Source organism: Leptodactylus fuscus, chromosome 1 (genome assembly GCF_031893055.1).
Source record: "Leptodactylus fuscus isolate aLepFus1 chromosome 1, aLepFus1.hap2, whole genome shotgun sequence".
In the NCBI taxonomy this organism is placed as follows: domain Eukaryota; kingdom Metazoa; phylum Chordata; class Amphibia; order Anura; family Leptodactylidae; genus Leptodactylus; species Leptodactylus fuscus.
In genome coordinates this window covers 230,859,292-230,881,960 of record NC_134265.1, presented here as the reverse complement: position 1 = coordinate 230,881,960, position 22,669 = coordinate 230,859,292, and the positions used below count along the sequence as shown (strand labels likewise).

The 22,669-nt window shown below is 43.6% G+C and overlaps 2 protein-coding genes across 3 annotated transcripts in view; both read right to left on the bottom strand.

The window, feature by feature from the left end:
* UBA6 (ubiquitin like modifier activating enzyme 6) overlaps nt 1–22,669 on the bottom strand; it is a 344,476-nt gene that overhangs the window by 111,273 nt on the left and 210,534 nt on the right. The gene's annotated exons all lie outside the window — the stretch shown is intronic.
* The window catches only part of CENPC (centromere protein C), a 146,943-nt gene that overhangs the window by 110,944 nt on the left and 13,330 nt on the right, over nt 1–22,669 (bottom strand). For both annotated transcript variants that reach the window (XM_075283754.1, XM_075283763.1), the window contains exons 5-6: nt 14,214–14,298; nt 3,276–3,567 (exon numbers count right to left, since the gene is read on the bottom strand). In XM_075283754.1, coding sequence (XP_075139855.1) covers nt 3,276–3,567; nt 14,214–14,298 — 377 coding nt within the window. The remainder of the gene's footprint in view (nt 1–3,275; nt 3,568–14,213; nt 14,299–22,669) is intronic.

The following is a 22,669-nucleotide window of genomic DNA, read 5'->3' as shown; positions in this document are numbered from 1 at the left end:
AATGTCACACACCCAAGATAATGTACTGTGAAAAGTACAATGCAAACACTAGAGCTCTGTTAAAGGGCATAGAAATCGGAACAAAATAAATACACTGTATGTATGTGCATACAACTATGGAAATAACTGGATGTCCACTTTAAGGCCCCACGATGAGGAAACGCAGCTTTTTTTGTTGCAGATTTTGCTGCGTTTATTTTTTATTTTTTTTTAGCCAAAGCCAAGAATGGCTACAAAAGGAATGGTAAATATATAGTAAGCCCTTATACTTCTGCCTTCTGCTTAGTCCACTCCTGGCTTTGGCTGAAAAGCAACGCAACAAAATCTTCATCAAAGGAAGCTGCGTTTCCGCAATGTGGGGCCTCAGCCTTAAGTTTAGGCCCCACGTTGTAGAAACGCAGCTTTTTTTATTGCAGATTTTATTGCGCTTTTTTTTTTAACCAAAGCCAGTATTGTCTAAAAATGGAATGGGAAGTATGCAAGCAGTACTTATACTCCCCTTCTGCTCAATCCACTCCTGGCTTTGGCTCAAAAAAAAAAAAAAAAAAAAAAAAAAACACACACAGCAAAATCTGCAACAAAAAACGCCACATTTCCGCAACATGGGTCCTTAGCCTAAGGCTGAGGCCCCACGGTGCGGAAACGAAGCTTCTTTTTTGGCAGATTTTGGTGTGGTTTTTTTTTTAGTCAAACCCAGGAGTGCATTGAACAGGAGGGAGACGTATAAGAACTTCCTGTATATTCTCCACTAGCTGTTACTGAAATTTTACGATCAGGTTTACGCGGCGTTAACGCCGCGTACACACGACCGTAAACGCGCACCGTAAATAGCGCGGTGAAAACACTCCCGTAACGCGGCGCTCGGCGTAAAAATAAGCACCAAATGAGCGCCGCGTTACGCTGTGTGAATGGACCCTTACACGTGTATTTGTAGACGTGTATTCTCAGCAAATACATGGGCGTTTAGTGGGTGTGAAGGAGAGCAGGGGGTGCGCTGAATAATGCAATGCATTGCAATAGTAATGTATTGCAATGCATTGCCTAATAGTGTGAGTGTATGCAGGCGTAATGTTTAGTTCAGTTAGTAGAGTGGGGGATTTCGGAGGCGGGGATAGGTAATGTGTGTGTTTCACAGTATTGTTTTTTTGTTTTTTTTATTTTTTATTTTAATGCTAATGAGGTTTGCAGGCTGCATCCAGCAGCTTGCAAAACAATACCATTGTACACCAGCAGGGGGTGTCCTGAACAATGCAATGCATTGCAATCGTAATGTATTGCTATGTATTGCATAATCGTGCCAGTGCTATTGCAGGCTACGTAGCATAGCCTGCAGCAGCCTGGACACACTGAGCTGTGTGGGAGGCGTGGGAGAGCTAGTGGCTGCTATAGGAACCTTCGCGGCGGCAGCCTAGCCCAGTGTAGGCAGTGGAGATGAGCAGGAGGATGCCTCCACGCAGCGAGGGACAGACGGGAGCCGCGGGACAGGTAAGAGAAGGTGGTGGAGGAAGCAAAGTTGGCAGGAACCAGAGACATGACAGGGGTAGCGCAGTGTATGCGGGATTGTGTAAGGGAAGGGCTATGGCGTACGTGAACTTACCAGTGTCGAGCTGGTGGATGGATCGTGCAGAGGATACAGCAGGGAGGTGATAGCGGCGTCGGGTACTGTTGCGGGCTGGAGGCAGGATTTCGTATGCAGCGGCCTAAGGTGGAGGCGCAAAATGGTGGCGTGCTAGTAACACGTTGCTTATGTGTGCAAAGTGCGCATGCCCCTGTGAAGCTAGTGGAGTAGTGTGGTGGGCGGTGCCGCGGATCCTCCCAGCGGTGGGGGTCGGCAAACATGGCTGGTCCAGAGAGTGACAGAGGTAGGCTCCTGCAGGATGGTGAAGGTGAGGGTGAAAGTGGGAAAGTATATGTGAATGTGAGTGTGTGGGGTTAGGGGCTAGGCTGTAGGGGGTAATGTGAAGTTTAGGGGTTTGCTATGGTCCAAAGTGTGTGAGATTGCAGAGATGGTGATGTCAGTTTGTTTTTTGTGGCGTTCGTGTGGAAAACCTATGTGGGTTATTGTATTCAAAAGTAGCCTATTGCGCAATCGTGTGTATTAACTATGTTTGTGGAAAATTTCAGTCAAATCGGTGGAGCGGGTTTTGCGTGATTGACCGCCAAACATCCGAACATCCAAAGTCACAAACCCACAAACATTTCACATTTATAATATTAATAGGATTCCCTCTGTAGCCATTTTTGGCTTTGGCTCAAAGAACCGCAACAAAAGAAGCTGCGTTTCCGCACTGTGGGATCTCAGCCTAAATTTGATATTTTGATATGCCATAAATACCCTCTGGGACCCACATCTATCTTACAAGGATTGTTCGAGAAGTTGTAATTAAAGGGGTTGTCCCATAAAAAGGATCCTATCTATACTGCTTGTTAATGTGGATTTAAAACTTTTCCTAAATACACTGCTTCAGCAAAACGGCTTTGTTTATCCACTATCTTAATTTATTCACTTTATTGTTGGCACTGCGTCTCTATGGCCCTTGGGATTATCTGCTCAAATGTCAAGTGAGGTAGCTGCCTGCTCTCAGGGGGGAGGAGCTAAGTGCACGGGAGCGAGCCCGTGTCTGTAGCTGTTCCTGTGTCTGCACCACAAATGTGACCTAGCTTCCTGCTCTCAGATAAAGGAGGGGGGAAATGAGTGCTGCTTTCTTATATAAAACAGTCTAAATCCTAGTGGGCTAAAGGACCTGGTCCCTCTGCTCACTAGGATTTAGCTTTCTTATATGGAGCAGGCTAAAAGTTAGTGGGCAGAAGGACCTGGTCCCTTAGCCCACTAGGATTTAGCTGACTCTATATAGAACAAGCTGTGTTCCAAGTGTTATAGGACCTTTGATGACATCACAGGCCCTTCAGTCGTCCCATAGGATCATGCTATGTGGTGGGTGGAGCTACACGCTAATTTGGGGGTGGACCTAAACTGGAGGTAGTTGGACAGTATGGCTTTGCATATGAAACCCCGCCCACCAATTAACGTAAACCAGGAACAAAAGTTTTTGCAGCAGCGAAGACTGGTGAGCAAAGAACATGGGAATATCCCTTTAACTTACCTGGTCTGGGTTGCTGTATCCCCTCCTCTCCCGATCTTACAGGTAATCAAATAATTTGTGCTAAGAGGCTGGCTTTATTATAATCAATCAGCCCAAGACCACAGGTAATTAAAGTAAACAAAAAAATAGACATGCTAATAAACTTCAAATTAGACATTAGATAAGTCTTACCATTTCTTTGCCTGCATGTTTGACGATGGACTAGGTGGCCGCTGCACCACAGAAGTGTCAGAACTATACAATTTTTCTCTAGGCTTATCAAAATTGTTTAGTTGCCTGTTTAATAGATCATCACTCTCGGGCAAACTCTCCTCTATCAGCTTTGCTACCATGTAAGTCTCTTCATTATCAGACTCCTCATCAGAAAATAATTTATCTTCACAGACGTTGAGCTGTTTTTCATCCCTTTCTAAAGCATTAGGAAGAGCTGGATGATTACTTTTTATCATTGAATGACCATCACCTGCAAATGAGAAAACAATTCATATTTCAAAACTAAGAGTAGCATGTTTTCTCCTTAAGGATTGAGAAAGGTGTGAAGAAGTAAAGTAGTTAACATGAAAAGACAAGGTTAGAGGTACATTTTTAAGGAATTCTAGTAAGGGGGCCAAAGTAAATATTTCAGGCGCAAATTTTATTTGGGATCTAATTCATACACATTGGCAACTTCTAAAAATAAAAATCGGTGCTATACAGAAAATTGTATATGTCATATGAAAAACTGCAGCAAGCTCAAATACCATATATAGGACTCTGTGCTGAAACCCATAATGACATAACCTGTTTAGACCTTAATAACCAAGACAGATTTTGGAAATACAGTTGCGCAACTCTGACAAAAAAAAAACTCTGTAAGGGTAAAGGCCCCATGTAGCGGGCTGCAGGAAAAACCACGGCAGCAAAGGTTTTTTCACTGCACTCTTTTGCTGCGGGAGGTTTCCTCTGTGGACTTTCTGCTTTCATTATACTTATAGGGGAACCATTGGGGTTTCCATTGGTACAATCGACATGCTGCGATTTAGAAAATCACATTGGTTTTGGAAGTCGCAGCCTGTCTACAGAGAGTATTTGCTCACACTGTGCGGATGGGATCACTAGACTCACATCCACTATATAGTGTGACTGTAAAACAATGGAATTTTTTCGGCACTTGCACCATGCAGGGCCTCGGCCTAAATGTTTTATATTCTTAAAGAAAATCTATTATTGGCAGTAGCCATTCTTAACTATACATATCTTTGCATAATAGCCTTTAGAAAGGCTATTCCAGGAATACCTTTTATTCTTTCATCAGCACCGGCGTTTTGGAATGAGCCCTGTTTTAGTGATATGCAAATGAGCCAGCATGGAACGCCAGAAACCTTCTAACTGTTGCTTGAGCACCGTAGAGAAGGGGAAGGCTGTAGTTGCTTTGGTGCTCAAAGAATAGTATGGCTGCGGTCACACGGAGTTTTGTGGTCAGGAATTTGGTCAAGAAACGGACTCAAATTCCTCCTCCTAAAAATGCCTCACCATAGGACTGTATATTTTGGAGGAGGAATTTGAGTCAGTTTCCTGACCAAAAAACTCGCACATCGCTAAAACCGAACTCATTCCAAAATGCCAGTGCTGATGAAAGAATGAAAGGTATCCCTGGAATAGCCTTTCTAAACGCTATGCAAAGATATGTTCAGATAAAAATGGCTAATGCCAATGAAAGACTCCCTTTAAAGCGTACCTCCAATTATAAAACAGAGTTTCACAAATGAATAGCACATGTGAATATAAGAACATTTGTAATATACAAGTGGCCCCTCAAATTACAATGGCCATTTTTAAAAATTGTAAGCTGACAACACTTGACATACGATTCTTGGCTGTAGGTTCCAACAAGTCAGCATAGTTATTTCACTGGTAAAACCTCTGCATTAACCCCTCACATCTGCTGTAATTGCACAGTAGTTGTCAGTCCATTAAATACAGCACTCACTCAGAAGCAGAGCCATCGCCAATAACACACAAGTCTCTGACAGAGGAGAGAGAGAGAGAGAGATATTAACCCTTTAATAAAGGCCCACGTTGCCTCTCTGGTAGTTCGCCCTTACTTGAAATAAATGGGACGTCTGCTGTGCAGAGAGCTCATGGGAGCCAGCCAGTGTTTGTGACCACTGGAAATCTTAAAGCTCCACAGGGAGCCTGTTATATAACAGGCAGGTCTCAATAGATATACAGCAATGTCCCCATAGATTGCAATACAGCAGTATTGTAGTCTATGGGACAAAGGATCTGACAATACCAGGTTCAAGTCCCCCAAGGGGATTTGAGAAAAAAAAAAAAAAAAAAAGGAAAATAACTGACAAACATGCGCAGTCGGTTCATTTGGACGAAGACACAATGGGAGCACGAGAGAAGAGGAGGAGGAGAAGACAGAGGCGTTACTGCAAAGTTTTTAAACAGCACTGAGGATGCATTGAAGAAAAGGATTTTGGTGTACTCACCTGTAAAATCCTTTTCTTGTTGTTTCACTGGGGGACACAGAAACCATGGGTATAGACCTGGTCATTAGGAGGCAGACACTAGGAACAAAAAAAGTGGTTGGCTCCGCCTACGCAGGCTATACCCTCTCACTGGCAGAATGCTCAGGCAGTTTTGTACCACAGTAGTAGGAGAGTCCCCGAATGAACAAAAATATATGGAACCAAAAACCACAAAAAAAAAAAAAACTTAAACCCGTGAAGGGAAAAAGAAAACCCCAACCCTGTGCCAAAACTTAATAAGGGGGTGATTTTACAGGTGAGTACACCAAAATCCCTTTTTCTCGTAATATTTCACTGGGGGACACAGAAACCATGGGACATCCAACAGCAGTCCCAGAGGGAGGGAAAAACTTAGACAACCTTGCGAGCAATCAGCGCACTGCTGCCTGAAGAACCTTTTGACCCAAACTGGCATCTGCAGAAGACACAGAATGAATCTAGTAAAACTTAGTGAAAGTATGAACCGAAGACCAGGTGGCAGCCTTGCAGACCTGGGGAACAGAAGCCTGATGCCGAACCACCGAGGAGGCACCAACAGCCCTAGTCAAATGAGCCGTCACACGGAAGGGAGGAACCCTGCCCTTAAGCCGATAGGCATCCTTGATGACAGACCGAATCCATCCAGAGATGGACACCCTGGAAGCAGGTAAGCCCTTCCTGGATCCCTCTGGAAGAACAAATAGAGAATCACAGTAGAAATGGCTCCGTACGAGCCAAGTAGACTCTGACTGCCCGGACCACATCTAGGCAATGGAGGGAGTGCTCGCGAGGATGCTTAGGTTCCGGACAAAAAGATGGAAGGACAATGTCCTCATTGATATGGAAAGAGGACACCACCTTGGGAAGGAAGGATGGAGGGAGACTATGCACAACCATGTCCTTATGCAACACCAAGAAGGGGGACTGGCGTGACAAAGCCGCCAGTTCAGAAACCCTACGAATAGAAGTGATAGCGACCAAAAATGCCACTTTCCAAGAAAGCAGGCGAAGAGAGATGTCCCTTAGAGGCTCAAAAGGAGGGGCCTGTGGAACCTCCAAGACAAGATTGAGATCCCAAGGATTAACAGGAGGCTGGTAAGGAGGAACACAATGTGCTACCCCTGAAGAAAAGTCTTCATCTGAGGTAAGAAGGCAATAGCCTTCTGGAAAAGAATGGAAAGCGCCAAGACCTGACCCCTCAGGGTAGACAGACCAAGCCCGGACTGCAAAAATGCCAGGACCCTAGGCAAAGAAAAAACAAGAGGATGACACTCTTCCGCTTCACACCACTAGACAAAAGCTCTCCAGGTGCGGTAGTATATCTTTGCTGATTGAGGCTTCCTGGCCTTAATCATAGTCCGAATAACAGGCTCAGAAAAACCCCAGTGCTTCAATACCTCGGTTTCAATAGTCACACCGTCAAAACGCAGCCGATGTAAGGAAGGATGGAACAGCGGCCCGAGAGAGCAGGCCAGGGAGCGTCTGCTATCAGAGCCATGAGATCTGCGAACCACGCTCGACGAGGCCAGTCTGGCGCCACCCGAATTGCAAGAACCCCCTCGACCTTGAGCTTCTTGAGCACTCGAGGGAGGAGAGGAAGAGGGGGGAAGAGATACAGGAGTTGAAACCCTGCCCAAGGAATTACCAGGGCGTCGGCTGCGATCCCTGGACCTGGCCACGTAATGGGGACCTTGTGATTTAGCCGGGATGCAAAGGTCGACCTCCAGACAGCCCCACCTGGAACACAACTACACAACTGGAGAAACACCCCTGATGGAGGGACCATTCGCCTGGATCAACCCCCCCCGAAAGTCTGCAGCCAAATGGTCTACCACTGGAATGTGGACTGTTGAGAGGGCAGGAACATGAACCTTCGCCCACTTCAGAGAGTGAGAGGCCTCCAGAAAAGTTGTCCTGCTCCTGGTCCCGCCCTGATGGTTTAGATAAGCCACGGCCGTGGAATTGTCCAACTGGATGCGGACTGGCCTGTCCCGGAGAAGAGGGGTCCAATGACACAGAGCCCAAAAGATAGCCCTCAATTCTAGCAGATTGATCTGAAGCAAGGCTTCTTCTGGAGACCATCTGCCCTGAACTGTCCGGACCCCGAACACTGCCCCCCAGTCAGGACAGGACGGAGGGAGCCATCCTTCTTTGGAACAGTAAATAGGTTCGAATAGTACCCCTGGCAGCATTGAGAAATGGGCACAGGCACGAGCGACACTGCATAGAGAACAGATAGACACTGACTGCCCGCAAGGAAACTTTTACTTACAGCTGGATCATGCATAAAACGTAACAACAGCAGAGGGCGCAGGGACCCGGGAAGATGCCTCATGAGAGGACATGGCACAAAAACGAGCCCAAAGGGGCAGCCTACCGTACAACTGACAGAAGACCGAGACCCACTGCTGCGAACTAGCTGCCAAAAAGACCCAAATTGAGACTGCCAGGACACAAGTCTCAGAAACAGGAATTGCCCTAAATAAGACCTCCCTCCCCCAGATTCCTGCCAAGGAACAGGAAGGGCCCACCCAGGACCGCCTCTTGCCCGACCTATGGGATAGCAGGGTGGCCCCAGGCAAAGGAAACCCACAGGATGAGGCGGGTCCTAGTGCGGCCTACAACACACCTGAAGCCGCGGCCACCGCGAGCCGGAAACGCCGCAATCCCCCCCCCCCACACCCCCCCCCCCCCCCCCCCCGAGCATTCTGCCAGTAAGAAGGTATAGCCTGCATAGGCGGAGCCAACCACTTTTTTTGTTCCTGGTGTCCGCCTCCTAATGATCAGGTCTATACCCATGGTTTCTGTGTCCCCCAGTGAAATATTACGAGAAATAGATATTTCTCAGGAACGGCAGTGCGAATCAGAATAATAAAGAGAAGAAATAAATAAATGAAGAAGAGCCTTTCTTAAGGCTATTCCTACATGTATTTAGTTTCAAAAGAGTATTCTAATGATAGAATCCCTTTAAAGGTTAATGAGATTATGCGCATCTCTTTCCTGCACAACACAGTCTAAGTCTTTAACAAAACCTGGTTCCACTGGTTGGAATACCAACGTTCTGGAGAGTACCAGATGCTTCAAGGCTCTGAGTCTGCTACCCCGGCTTAAACTGCGACATTCTGTACTCTGTCCCTAGTGCTCTAATGCATAGATATGTCCTCCCACAGTCTCTACTAGGCTACACACAGTGATATACCAACCCTGGGGGTGCCTGGCACGTAAGGACTTTTGGGCCTCTATACAGGCTCTCTCACAGAATTTTGTTTAAGTTCTCTTTGCGTATCATTCTCCACCCCCTTCCCCCCCCCCCTTTTTTTTTCCCTTCTCTCTCTTCTTTTTAACCCTCTTCTTTCTTCTTCCAGCGACGCCCTCCTGTCCTCGCTCTTCCCCACCTTCATCTTCTTTTCTTCCGGAATGAAGAAGTTTGCGAGTGTAGTGCACATGCGCAGTACGCTCGTGTAGTTCTAAGGGGTACTTAGAGCTACAACAAAAATGGTGCCAGCGCGTGCGCAGTAGCGCTCCGACAGAAACGATACTGCGTACGCGCGGGATTTGAACACAATCCGCCGGAAGAGCAGAAGATCAAGGCGGGGAAGAGTCAGGTCAGGAGGACATTGCTGGAAGAAGAAAGAAGAGTAAGGCGTGACAGCAAGACGACATTGGTCCGTGGAGAACCGCCCACCGTGTACGATAGGTATTATTTAAAAATATGTTTTTATGGTTTGATTTTAAAACGGGGGGGGGGGGGGGAGGTTTAAAATAACATTAGCGGTGCCTGAATAGCCTTTTTAAAGGCTATTCACATATATGTGGGGCTCTTACAGCAAAATTTTGCTGATAGAGCACTTTATTGGACTTTCCGAATAAAAGAAACTACCTAGATGTTACCCCAGTACAGACCATTTATTTAGGGGTGTAGTTAGTCTGTATACCCTATCATATCTTTTATGTAATTATTGTGCATCAAGTGTTAAAAATTAAATGTTCCTGTGACATCCAACCAATGGAAATGGATTCAATTTTCAAATGTGTTGTCTTTAACCCCTAAAAGTATGGTGGGTATCCAATATTCAATCTGTCGGTTGCTCAGAAGCTAAGCGACTATCATAGCCGCCGGGTCTTTACACTGATCAAAGCTGACCAAGGCTCCATTTTCCTGGCGGCACTGCCATTTTAGTGAGGATCTCCAGCACCCAGAACCAGTTCCAGGGAAAGTGAACCACTGCCATGACATCTGGGGAGCCTACTGAAGGATCATTGGATCTGTGCCAGCAATCTACTACTGGCCAGTCAGATTTGATTGGCCAATGGTAGCTATAGCCATTGCTAGGACTAACACGCTGTCTGAGGACATGGTACCCGATAACCATTGCATCGTACTATTACTGCATGTTGCCTTAAGATCTCAGCCGCTGCGCCGTAAAAGTACAATAGATACAACAGCCACATGTCACAAACAGGAGGTCCCAGATGCCCATGCAAGCTACTACCGATCTGAACCTTTATCAGAATGCATCATTGAACTATCCCTAAATAAACCCTAAAACAGGGAAAAATGCATAAGGCTACCTTAAAACTCTACCAGAGAGGGTTTTCTATATAGAAACATTCTCATACGTTTAGTGGTGAATAGTCCCACTTGAGACGGTTTAAATTATTATTTCTAAGCATACATCACATATATTCTCTTTAACACTCCTCTTACCATCTGAGAGTGGTGCATTTTTTGAATGGGACTTATGCTGAATGATATATCTATTTTTAATAAGCATTTTTGTACATAACATCTGTACAGTCGTGCTAAGTAAAAGATGTGCATGTATCATTGATGCACGCCTTCTATAAGGGCTAGTTCACACGTGGGCAAAGGGGAGTTTTTTTGACAGCGGATTTCACTTCAAAATCAGCCCCTTTACAATGGAGCCCTATGTGAACAGCTAGTTTTTTTTTTCCCGCTAGCTTTTTTTTTCCACTAGTTTTTTTTTCTGCTAGTTATTTTTCAGCTAGCAGAAAAAAGAAGTGACATGACCTTTCTTCAGGTGTTTTCCGCCTGAAGAAAGCAATAGAAGTGAATGGGAGGCAAAAACCGCAAAGTTTTTTTCCACGCGTTTTTTTGCAAAAAAGCGCGCGGAAAAAAAACGCTAGCGGTTTTTTCAGCCCATTCACTTTATGGGAGGGGAAAACAGCCTGGCTTTTTTTGGAAGCGGTTTTTACAAAAAAAAAGCTCCAAAAAAAGCTTGGCAATGTCAAAAAAAAAAAGCTTCCTAATTAGGAAGCGGTTTTTTTCAGGACCAAAATAAGCCAGGAGGTTTTTACGTGTGAACTACCCTAATATGCAAAATATTGGTTATCTAGCGACTACTTGGAATTTTAACAGCAGAGACATGAATACACCCATTTATTATATTTTATTTCACACTTGGTGTACACACAGTTGGGTTTACACTTACATAGATTTGTTTTCATCTGGTATATTTATAATAAAAGTTACATCTTATTTTACTTCACTTTTAGTAAGAGCTATATGGATTTACAGCTATAATGAGCCCAATATAGCCTGAACGCCAGCAAGCAGGCAAACTGCGCATGCTCAAACTATAGCGCGTGGAGTGGAGCATCCCTCACCATAATCTTGTTGTGGTGTAGGAAGCAGTTGAGTAGGCCCTCAAAACAAGTTCCCTTCAGTCTGACACTGTACTATATATTTATTTTATTTATTTATTTATTGATTGATTTAGTATAGGGTCCCATCTGAATGAGGTCGCCTTGTCGTGGCGGGGGAGGGGTCTTCTTACTGTTTAATCAAATATGTATAGCAAAGAGCCTCTAATTTTTATGTTTAGTTTAACAGAAAATCCAACAATAAAGGTCAGCAGTCTAAAACTTAACATTTAAGGGAACGCTCACACTACCGTCTGTGTCCGACAGGTAGTGTCTGCTCCTAGTGTCCGCTCAAAATCTGGCACAGACATTAGGAGCGGACACTAGATGTGTCCGTGACGCCTGTCATTTATTTAAATGGGCATCGGGTGCGTTCTTTTGCACTCCATGCCCTTCCTTCACTGTCCGCATGTAAATATGTCCGACTTTTCAAGCGGACAGAAAAACCCGACATGTAGGGTATCCAAACTGAGGTCAGGGGATAATTGTACACATTAGGGAGAGTGTGTGTGTGCCTACATAGGCAGTACGGAGACTTACAAGTCATTCCTGCTCAGCTAGGGATTCTGGGAAAAAAATATGCAAATCTATTCTCCAGGATGTAATTAGGAGAACAGTTCCTCTGTCTGCTGCCCTCTAGAGAGCAGCCTCCTTAACCCCTTAAGGACCAGGCCATTTTTTGGTTTCGCATTTTCGTTTTTCCCTCCTCACATTTCAAGAGCCATAACTTTTTCATTTTTCAGTTCACAGAGTCACATGATGGCTTATTGTTTGCGGGACAAATTGTACTTTGTAATGGCACCATTCAATATGCTGTGCAATGTACTGGGAAGCTGGAAAAAAATTCAGAATGAGGTGCAATTGGAGAAAAAATGCATTTGCGCCATTTTCTTATGGGTTTAGTTTTTACAGCGTTCACTGTTTGGTACAAATGACATGTTACCTGTGTTCTACGTGTCAGTACGAACGCGGTGATACCAAATTTATATAGTATTTGAAATGTTTTGATACTTTTAAAAAAATGATAAACTTTGCAAAATAGAAAAAAAAATTTGTGTCATCATGTTCTAACACCTGTAACTTTTTCATATTTCCATGTATGGAGCTGGTTGTGGTGTCTTTTTATGCGGGACAAGATGACGTTTCTATTGATACCATTTGGGGAAAGATCCGATGGTTTGATCACTTTTTATTCAATTTTTTATAAGAGGCAAAGTGTTGAAAAAAACGCTTTTTGGCTGTCTTTATTTTTTTTGCCGCTACGCCGTTCGCAGTACGGAATAAATGTTTTAATATTCTAATAGTTCGGGCATTTTGGAGCATTATGTTTAATGTTCTTTAATTACTTTTATAGCTAATCTAGGGAAAGGGGGGTGATTTGAACTTTTATATTTTTTTTATTTTTTTAATACTTTTAAAAACTTTTTTTTTTTCTTCTGTTACATTTATGATCAGACCCCTTAGGTACCTTGAAACCTAGGGGGTCTGATCGCCCATACTATTCACTGCAATACTACAGTATTGCAGTGAAAAGCAAAATCGCAGCACTTCTATTAGACGATACCTCTGGCATCGTCTAATAGATCTTGTGCAGAGACAAGCCTGGAAGCCTTCAATAGGCTTCCGGCTGTCATAGCAACCGATCACCGCCCTCATGTGACGTTCAGGAGGGCGGCGATCGGGGAAACATGGCAGCGCCCATGCCGCCTGCGCTGTTTACACGCTGCGGTCGCGTTTGACCGCAGTGTGTAAAGGGTTAACAGCAGCGATCGGCCGCTGCTGTTATTGGCAGGTCCTGGCTGTATGATACAGCCGGCATCTGCCGTGTATGGAGCGAGCTCAGCGTGTGAGCTCGCTCCATACATCCCCATGCGACCCATGACGTACAGTTACGTCAAGGGTCGCTAAGGGGTTAACAACATGCATGACTTCGTTAATAAGCCTACTATCATGATGCGGAATAATTGCCAAATTAGTATTACTATTCCAAAAGGAACAGATTCCCAGCTATGGACAGCGCTGTTTCGGTCTTTTGGACCTCCTCAGCATAGCGCAGGGATACTGATTTGGCAGAGTGAGAGACTATAGACCAGGGGATAATTGTACACATTAGGGAGAGAGTGTGCCTACTTAGGCAGTACGGAGACTTACAAGTCATTCCTGCTCCGCTAGGGATACTGGGTAAAAAATATGCAAATCTATTCTCCAGGATGTAATTAGGAGAACAATGCCCTCTAAAGGGCAGCATACAGAGGCACTGTTCTCCTAATTACATCCAAACTGAAATACACTTATAGAGAACAGCTCTCATAAAAGGGATGCTGATCCTGAAGCCACTACAGTATCTATCAAGTAACTGAAAGCTGCCTCTCAGATGCTGATCTGTATTTCATGTTTCAAGTCTCAATTTAATTTCATTCATCTAAATTGTAAATGAACACATTAGGAAACATTTAGATTTTAAGGTCAAAGAAAAAATAAAATGCCAGAGTCTATTACCCGAACTCCAGATGTTTTTAATGTATTGTTAATCCACAAATTTCAGTGAAATATAGTTCCAATTCCAATACAGGATAAGTCTAATTCTGCAGGAAACCTTGATCCACTGATTTAACTTTAAATTGTGGATTATTTTGGAATACACAGTATGGTGTATAACTAGAGTTTTATAACACATGAGTTTTATGGACCAAAATGCAGTCATGTACTGAAGCCTTAAGGCTGGGATTTCTTTGATTACTCTTTATAAAGCAGGAATCTGTGGAACTGATAGAGCAGGGTAGCCCCTGAGGAACAAGACAAGAGGTAATGGAGTTGAGCAGGAAAGTTAAATATGCCATGAATTTACACAATCATTTTAGAAAAAAAACAGTTGTGATTATAATATAAGACTAGTTGGAGTACATCAACTAGAAATATTACATGAACAAGTAATGAGCTAAATAGTTACCTTGACAATGTTGAGGTGAGTAATTTACACGGGACTTTGTTGAAGAATTTTTGAGGGACTTTGTTGAAGAATTTTTGACTTTCTTCTATTAAAATAAATAAATTAATTAATTAAAGTTTAAAATACAAAGACACAAAAAAAAAAATATATGAGGATCTGTTCACTCAGACTGACATTGTGCTCCTCTTTGCAAGGTTTGAGAACAAAGATATATTATTTATCCAATAGGTCAGCAGTAACCAGAGGAGATGAAGACGAAAGGATTGTTCTGTACAAATCTAAGAGGAAAGGGGTAAAGCTTTGTGGTAAAAACCAAGGTACGGACATGCCGTGATTTTGAAACCCTCCACGGTTTTGGAAATCGTAGCATGTCAATTATACCTAAGGAAATGCTGGCGGTTTCCTCATAAGTATAATCGTAACAGAAAGTCTGCAGAGGAAACCTCTGCAAACTTTCTGTCTAAAGCACAGCAGGAAGACCCGCGATGTGTTGCTGCCACAGTTTTTCCCACAGCACTTTCTGCTACGGGAAGTCCCGAGGAGCCTTTGCATAAAAGTTCTTGCCACTAGGTATTTCTTTTCTAGCTAATTTGCTGTTCGCTCTTTTGTTAGCAAGGAAGTCCGTCAACAGATGTCACATAAAGGCAAGATGGAAATATAATAGTGTAGAGGCAGTTCTTGAATGGAAAGATTGATTCTCCTCATAGCCTGCTGGGACAAGTCTGTAAACTGCTCCTGTGTGCAAAACACACACATAAAATAATAGATCAAGGTGTACACAATATATCGTATACAACAAACATCTGCAAGAGCTCCCGCTCTCAAAAACACAAACAGAAAACAAGCAATAGTTTGCTGCCTTCCATTAATCTGTTAGAAATCTATACTGAACAAAGCAAACTGTAAGGGCTAGTTCACAAGTAAAAATCGCCTGGCTTATTTTGGTACGGAAAAAAAACTTTTCTTAATTAGGAAGCGTTTTTTGACCTTGAGGAGTTTTTTGGAGCATTTTCTGAACGGAGCAGTTTTCTCCTTCCCCAAGTGTATGGTCTGTGATTAAATGTGAACCTGCACTAACAATCACTATGATGCCCTCAGGCTTCTTTTCATATGCATGTATTACCCTCCTGCTGTGTCGATTAGGTTCAGTTTGAGTAGATGCCAGTAGATACAAGATACAAATGAGTTTTATTAGCATTACCAAACAATAAAACATTTGGTGTTGCCAAAGCAAAACAAAGTTGGGGGTGCTGGAGGGGGGTGGATATGGGGTCTGTGGGTTGGGGGGTTTGAGTGTCTTTAGGGTCTCGTCGTTCTTGTTTGGGGCGTGTGAATGTCGGTGGGTATGGGGTAGACAGGTGATGGGGGGGCTTAGGGGGGTTTAATAGTCCATGGGGGGGGGGGGGGGGTTGATAGTCCATGCACCTCATCTTCCTCTTGTTCGGTGACAGCTGGACATGTATTGGGCAGCGATCTCCACAGTGGCCTCTTCTTCTCCCAGTAGAATGTAGAGTTTCCTCTTCTCGTCTGCAGATGTGAAGTCTGGGATGTGCGCAGAGAGTCTTTGGTAGTAGACGGCCCTCACAGCTGAGTATTTGGTGTAGTGTAGCAGGAAGTGGGTCTCGTCTTCTAGGGCCCCTTGGTCGCAGTGTTGGCACAGTCTGTTCTCCCATGGCTTGTACGTCTGCTTGTGCCGCCCGATTTCAATCTGTAGGTTGTGGGCGCTCAGTCTGTATCGGCTCAGGGCTTGTCTGTGTTTGGGGTGGCTTATTCTCTCCAAGTAGGTGGCCATGGTGTAGTCCCTTTTTAGGGATTGGTACATGGTGAGTTTCTTGGAGTTATTTATTTTGTTTCTCCATTCTTCAATGTACCGCTCTCTGTTTGCTTCTGTGGTCTCCTTTATTTCGGCCTTGGTCGTCATCTGTAGGTGTCTTTGGTTTGGTGGTTGGCTGTTGTTTGGTTGGGGGTTATTGGATTTGCTCAGGTCTCTGTGGCTTAGCCATGCTTGGTGGTGGTAGGAGTCGGGGTTGCTCCCCTGGTAGTGCGCCTGGAAAGCTAGTGCCCTCTTCTGTATGGTAAGCCATAGGGGGAACCTGCCTAGCTCTGCCCTGCAGGCCATGTTGGAGGTGTTGCGATGGACATGGAGCAGGTATTTGCAGAACTCCAGGTGGAATGTCTCTGTTGGGTCCATTTCGGCTAGTCTGGTTAGGTGGCTGGGCCTCAAACCTCGCTGCCATAGCGAAGGATCGGGGCGATGACTGCGTCAAATATCTTCAGCCAGACCCTCACCGGTGGTTTGAGGTGGTACAGTTGTCTTCTGATTGTGTAGAAGGTTCTGCAGGCTTTTACTTTCAGGGTTTCTATTGCTGCTTTGAAGCTTTCTGATTGGCTGAGCTCCAGCCCCAGGTAGGTGTAGCTGTTGGTTTTCTCCAGTGTGGAGCCGTTCAGTGTGAATTGTGGGCTTTGTTGTGGTCCTTCTTCTGAAATACTATGACTTTGGTCTTCTTGTGGCTGATGGGTAGAGCCCATGTGGTGCTGAATTTTTCCAGCACTGACAGGCTTTCTTGGAGGTCTTTCTCAGTGGGGGAAAGTAGTAGGAGGTCATTGGCATATAGCAGGAACTTCACCTCCCGGTTGTTCAGGGTGATGCTTGGGGTTGGTGAGGCCTCTAGGGCTCTAGGTCTGCAGCCAGTTCATTGATGTGGATGTTGAAGAGTGTTGGGCTCAGGCTACAGCCTTGTCTGACCCCTCTGGCCTGTTGGAAGTATGCTGTCTTTTTCCCATTCACCTTCATACTGCACTGGTTTCCAGTGTAGGAGCTCTTGATGACGTAATACGTTCTTCCTTCTATTCCACTCTCTACGAGTTTTAGGAGCAGGCCTGGGTGCCATACTGAGTTGATCGCCTTCTTAAAATCCACGAAGCAGGCGAATATCTTGCCTCTTTTGGTGTTGTGGATGTGAGTTTTGAGGTTGTACAGGGTGTAGATATGGACCGTGTTGCGGTGATTTGGCATGAACCCTGCTTGGCTCTTGCTGAGGACCCCGTGTGAGGAAGGTGAGGATTCTGTTAATGATGATGCTGTTGAACAGTTTCCCCAACGTGCTGCTGGCGCAAATCCCTCTGTAGTTGTTTGGGTCGTATTGGTCTCCATTCTTGTAGATGGGGGTTATGAGGCCTTTTTTCCAGTCTTCGGGGAACTGTCCTGCATTGAGGACAAGGGTGAATAGTTTTGCCAGTGCCGCATGTATTGCTAGAGAGCTGTATTTGATCATCTCTGGTGGGATGCCGTCAGGGCCACTGGCCTCTTTGCCTTTTAGCAGGGCAATTCTTTCCTGTATATCTTTTATGATTATTGGTGAGTCCAGAGGGTTCTGGAAGTCCTTGATGACTTTCTCCATATCCTTCAGTTTGGTGGTTATCTGTTGCTGTTTGGGGTTAGGTCTTCTTCAGGGAACACAAAAAAAGATTATGAAACTTGAGCTCACCATGAAGACGTGACATCATTCGGGGTGACCGGAGTAAATGGGAAACAGAGTTCTATACAAAAATAGAAGCCGCTATTAAATGAAAACCGAACAAAGGCAAAATAATAGGTATATAAGAATTAAGATAAAATAAAGGAAATAGAAATTACCTGGTTAGGAATAAAAATAAATTGAGTAGTCTATTAGTTATTTTGCATGACAACACCTTTGTTTGAATAGGGTCTAAAAACGAACTCATTATAGACAAGTATGGGAAACAGGTGTCCGGCTCTAGACAGGAAGCATAAAAGAAGGGCATTCACACTTGGAAACACGCCATGACTAAGGGGTGAAGCAACCTTGAAACGCGTCAGCGTTTTGTTTTAAAACACTTATATGTCTTTTTTTCCTACTGCTCACTTTTTGTATGTGAACTCTGGTTCTTTTACAAGATATGATTAAAAGTTAATTTTTATTAACAAGAGGTGCGGATCAACTTCATTTTTTGAGACAAGTCTTCTTCAGGGATGTTTTTTGTAGAGACCTCTGAAGTAGTTGAGCCAGATATTGCCATTTTGGATGTGGAGGGAGTTTTTCTTGGGCTTTGTGCCCATATGGTGCCAGGTCTCCCAGAATGAGCTGTCCTGGAGGGAGTCCTCTAGTTGCTCTATTTTGTGGAAGAGGTACCTCTGTTTCTTCTCTCTGAGGGTGCCTTTGTATCGCTTGCGCAGATTGTCGTAGGCTTCCCTCGCCTCCTTGTTGTTGGGGTCTCTGTGTTTTTGGTTGGAGGCTGTTCTTAGGGTACGGTGTAATGCTCTGCAGTCGCTGTCGAACCATTTGTGGGACTGTTTGTTGGGTTGTCTTATGGGTTTGGTTCGTTTCAGGCCTGCTAGCTCTGCTGTGTTCTGTAGGATGTACTTGAGATCCTTCACAGCTCTAGTGACTCCCTGTTGGTCTGGCTGATAGGTGTTTGAATGGAAGTCTGTGAACAGTGTCTTGATTTCAGGTCGGTTGGTTGCGTCGGTATATTCCATGGCCTGGTGGTTGGCCCATTTGAAACGTCTTGGTAGATTGTAGAGGCCGGTCTGTTGGGGCTCCTTTGCGGGTGTTTTGTTCGTGGTTCTCATGTATAGTAGGATCTGGTTGTGGTCTGATAGATGGGAGTCAGGTGCGATTCTGAAGTCTTCAATGTCTGACGGGTCTGCGTCTGTAATGGCGTAGTCCACCACGCTGTTGTCCACTTGGGAGTTTAGTGTGAAGCATCCTATTGAGTCGCCTCTGATACGGCCGTTCATTATGTATAGTCCTAGGCTTCGGCACATGTTCAGCAGTTGTCTCCCGCTCTTGTTGACAATTCTGTCCTGGCTGTTTCTTCTTGTGTGTGTGTTCTGGGTGGCAGATCTCACTTCCGTGGATATGTGGGTTGTCGTCGGAGGGACAGGTAGTCTATCTCTGCATATTGTTCCTGAAGCTCAGTGGCCACATAAGCAGACTCTTATCTAGCTCCGACACCTTCAGTGAACACTCAGCCTAGATAATGCTAATTCCGAATCTATCTGACAGAAAATTATCCACTTAGCATTATCTAGCGCTGCGTGTTCACAATCTATGAGGCTGGAGGTGTCCTAGCTAGATAATAGTTTGCTTATACGGCCGCTGAACTTCAGGAACGATACATTGGCGTCTATTCACACCGAGCCTAATCGACACAGCAGGAGGGTAATACATGCATATGAAATGAAGCCTGAGGGCATCCTAGTGATTGTTAGTGCAGGTTCACATTCAATCACAGACTAAAAGTGAATGGACTGTAAAAAAAAATGCTAGGCGTTTTCGGGCGTGGTATTCTGCAATAAAACGCTAGGCTTTTTTTGCAAAAAAGGGTAGGTGTTTTTCACCTCCCGTTCACTTCTATTGCTTTCCTCACTTCTATTGCTTTTTTTTTCTGCTAGCAGCAAAAAACTGCTAGCAGAAAATCGAACGCTAGCAGTTCACATAGGGCTCCATTATATGGAGACGGATTTTGATACGAAATTCGCTGTCAAAATCCGCTCCATTGGCCCCGTGTTAACTAGCCCTTACTGCAAATGTATATTTTCGAGATTGCATAGTATACCGTATATATAAATACAACTTATTATATATATATATATATATATATATATATATATATATATATATATATCCACATTTATGCAACTTGCAGCAAACTGAGATTGCAAGGAAAAATTGCACAAGAATTCTAATTTGCCACTAAAGTGCAGCTCAAACAATCCCTTTCTGCAAACAAAATGTACCTTCCACAAAACTTCACAATGTGAGGAGTTTATACATGCCAAACGTCTATATTTATAGGAAAAGGTGTTAAAGAAATTGCAGAAATGCGTCAACCAATGTTGTGCATGCAAATTAAATAGAGGTTCACATAATATAATTTTCCACCCCCCTTGAAAAATTGTAACTATAATGAATAAATTATAATCTCTATACCTAACTAATGTGATAACTAGGGCCAGTTTCAGATTGGCATAATATGGGAGTTTTATTTCTTACATAATATGGATGCAAAACCTCTTCCTGCGGATCTTCATTACTGAAACTAAAGAGTCATAATTTTATATCTGATGACTGGCTGGAAGGTGTTTTGTCTGTAATATGAGAAGAAAAAAAACACACCCTCTATTATGCCCATCTGAAAACCAGCAATGGTTGAAAATGTCTTACCTGATCAATAAAATAAGATATGGACAGTGTCAAATGTAAACTTTATCGATGACTTTGTGCATGTGTTGTGTAGGTGTTTGGTGCCACTCTTTCAGCACTGCAATCTGGACACTGGTAAATGTCTCGGTCACACCACTAATGAACTTCTTGATTATGTTCAAAGGTGTATTACATAAAAATACCCCTTTGATTAACCTCATATTACCTCTCTATGTGACAATCAGAGCGCAAAAGTACAGTATGCTCTCTAATTGACAAAAGAGTTGATAACATGGACACAAGATACCCATGTTATCCCTCCCCCTGAGGTTCACATACAATGATGTTTTTTTAATTGTCTGAGCAGTTTGAAGCTCATCCCCTCTGCCCCTCCTCTTCTACAATGTTCAGAGATGCATCTTGAGCCTTGGGGCACCTTAGAGCCCCATATCTCAGGATCCATTATAGCAATGAAGATATTGAATTAAATACAAAAATAAGAATCCAAAGCAATTTGCTGTTAAAAACGCTCTCGGGTATTGAGATCTGCGGATTCATCTTTAAAATGAATCCAAGATCTTCTTCGTCTTCTTCAGATCCTGGGAAATCAGCATTAGTAGAAAGGACATATTACATACGTCCTTGGCTAATAAAGTCCCTCACTGTCAGGACATATGAGAGACGTCCATAGCAAAGAAAAGGTTAGAAGGGTACTCCTGTCCCTAGGATCATATTCAAACATATAGTTTAAGAGAACTAAAGCTTTTTGCCCAAAATATTGCTTTACCTATCTTGCTCCAATCAGTGTTCACAGATTGACACTGATAAAATTTCTTTATCATTGCATATGTTACCTCTCTGTAAATACATACAGAGATAACTGTCTAGTTTACAACCGCTAGCATTCTGCGGGACTAAGTTGACAACTTGGAAATGGAGGGGGAAGAGGGGACAGGAGGTCAACTGAAATCATGCAATAAGAAAACACTTCAATATTCAGACCTTGAATTTATAAATTTTATTATATAATTATAATCCATCAACCTTTTCCTTGCCAAGGATGTAGCTCTACGTCCTCCCAGGGTGGCACTTCTCTAGCCGAGAACGTAGCTACTACGTCCTTACAGCTAATTCTGATATCTCTGGACTCGTTTGGGATATGAAGATAATTTTAGATTCATTTTAAATATGGGAATCTCATCTTTAAAATGACAGCAAGGTCTACATCTTACCCTTACAGTGCTGAAGCGATTCATTGTTGAAAACGCTATTCAGCATTGAGACCCAATTGTAGATTTTAATGCCAGACAGCGTTTTCAACAGCGATTCGCTCCGTATTTATACGTGCTATTATGAAGAGCTTGTATCATTTTAAAGATTATCTAAATAGCCCAAACGAGTCCTGAGATACAGGACTCTAAAACATTCCCCCCTCCCCTCCTGTCTCGGGAAGCATTGAGTGAACTGTAATAGGAAGGGGAGGAGGACCCCTGTAAACAGCATAGAGATGCAGAATCCTTGGCATCTCTGTGCATAACCTGTATGTGACCCCAGGAGGGGGGTAGCCGGGAATTATGTCCCAGTTTCCCCCACTCCTGTCAATCAGAGAACATACTATACTTTTGCGCTCTGATTGTCACATAGAGGGAGAATGTAATTCCCCCCTAAGCCTTACTAGTAGGATATTCTTATGCAATACCCTCTGAACATAACCAGGAAGTTTATTGGCACCATCACCCAGACATTTACCATTGTCCAGGTCGCAGCGCCAAAAAAAAAAAAAAGTCATACCACACACTTACACAAAGTCGGGAATAAAGTTTACATTTCACCCAATCCCTGTCCTGTCCATACCTGAGCTTTCTACAGTAAAATCTCTCTCTAGCGGTATCTGATACATACTAAAATAATAGTAATAACAATTATCTCTAGAGATGAACGTATGATTTGCTAAAAATTTTTATAGGGGGATGGAAAATAACATTTTTTTTTTATGTAAAGCCTTATCTAATTTGTATGCACAAAATGGGTTGGCGCATTTCTGCGATTTTGGCGTTTCTTTAACAGCCTCCCATGTAAATATATATATATGTGTAGTATGTATGAACTCCTCACATATTGCAGTTTTTTGGGAAGTACATTTTGTTTGCATAAAAGGATTGCTTGAGCCGCACTTTAGTGGCAAATTTGAATTTTTGCTTGTAATCTCTGTTTGCTGCAAAGTTGCATGAATGTGGTTGTGTATATGAACTATTAAACTGTGTTTTATATACGGTATGCTGTGCA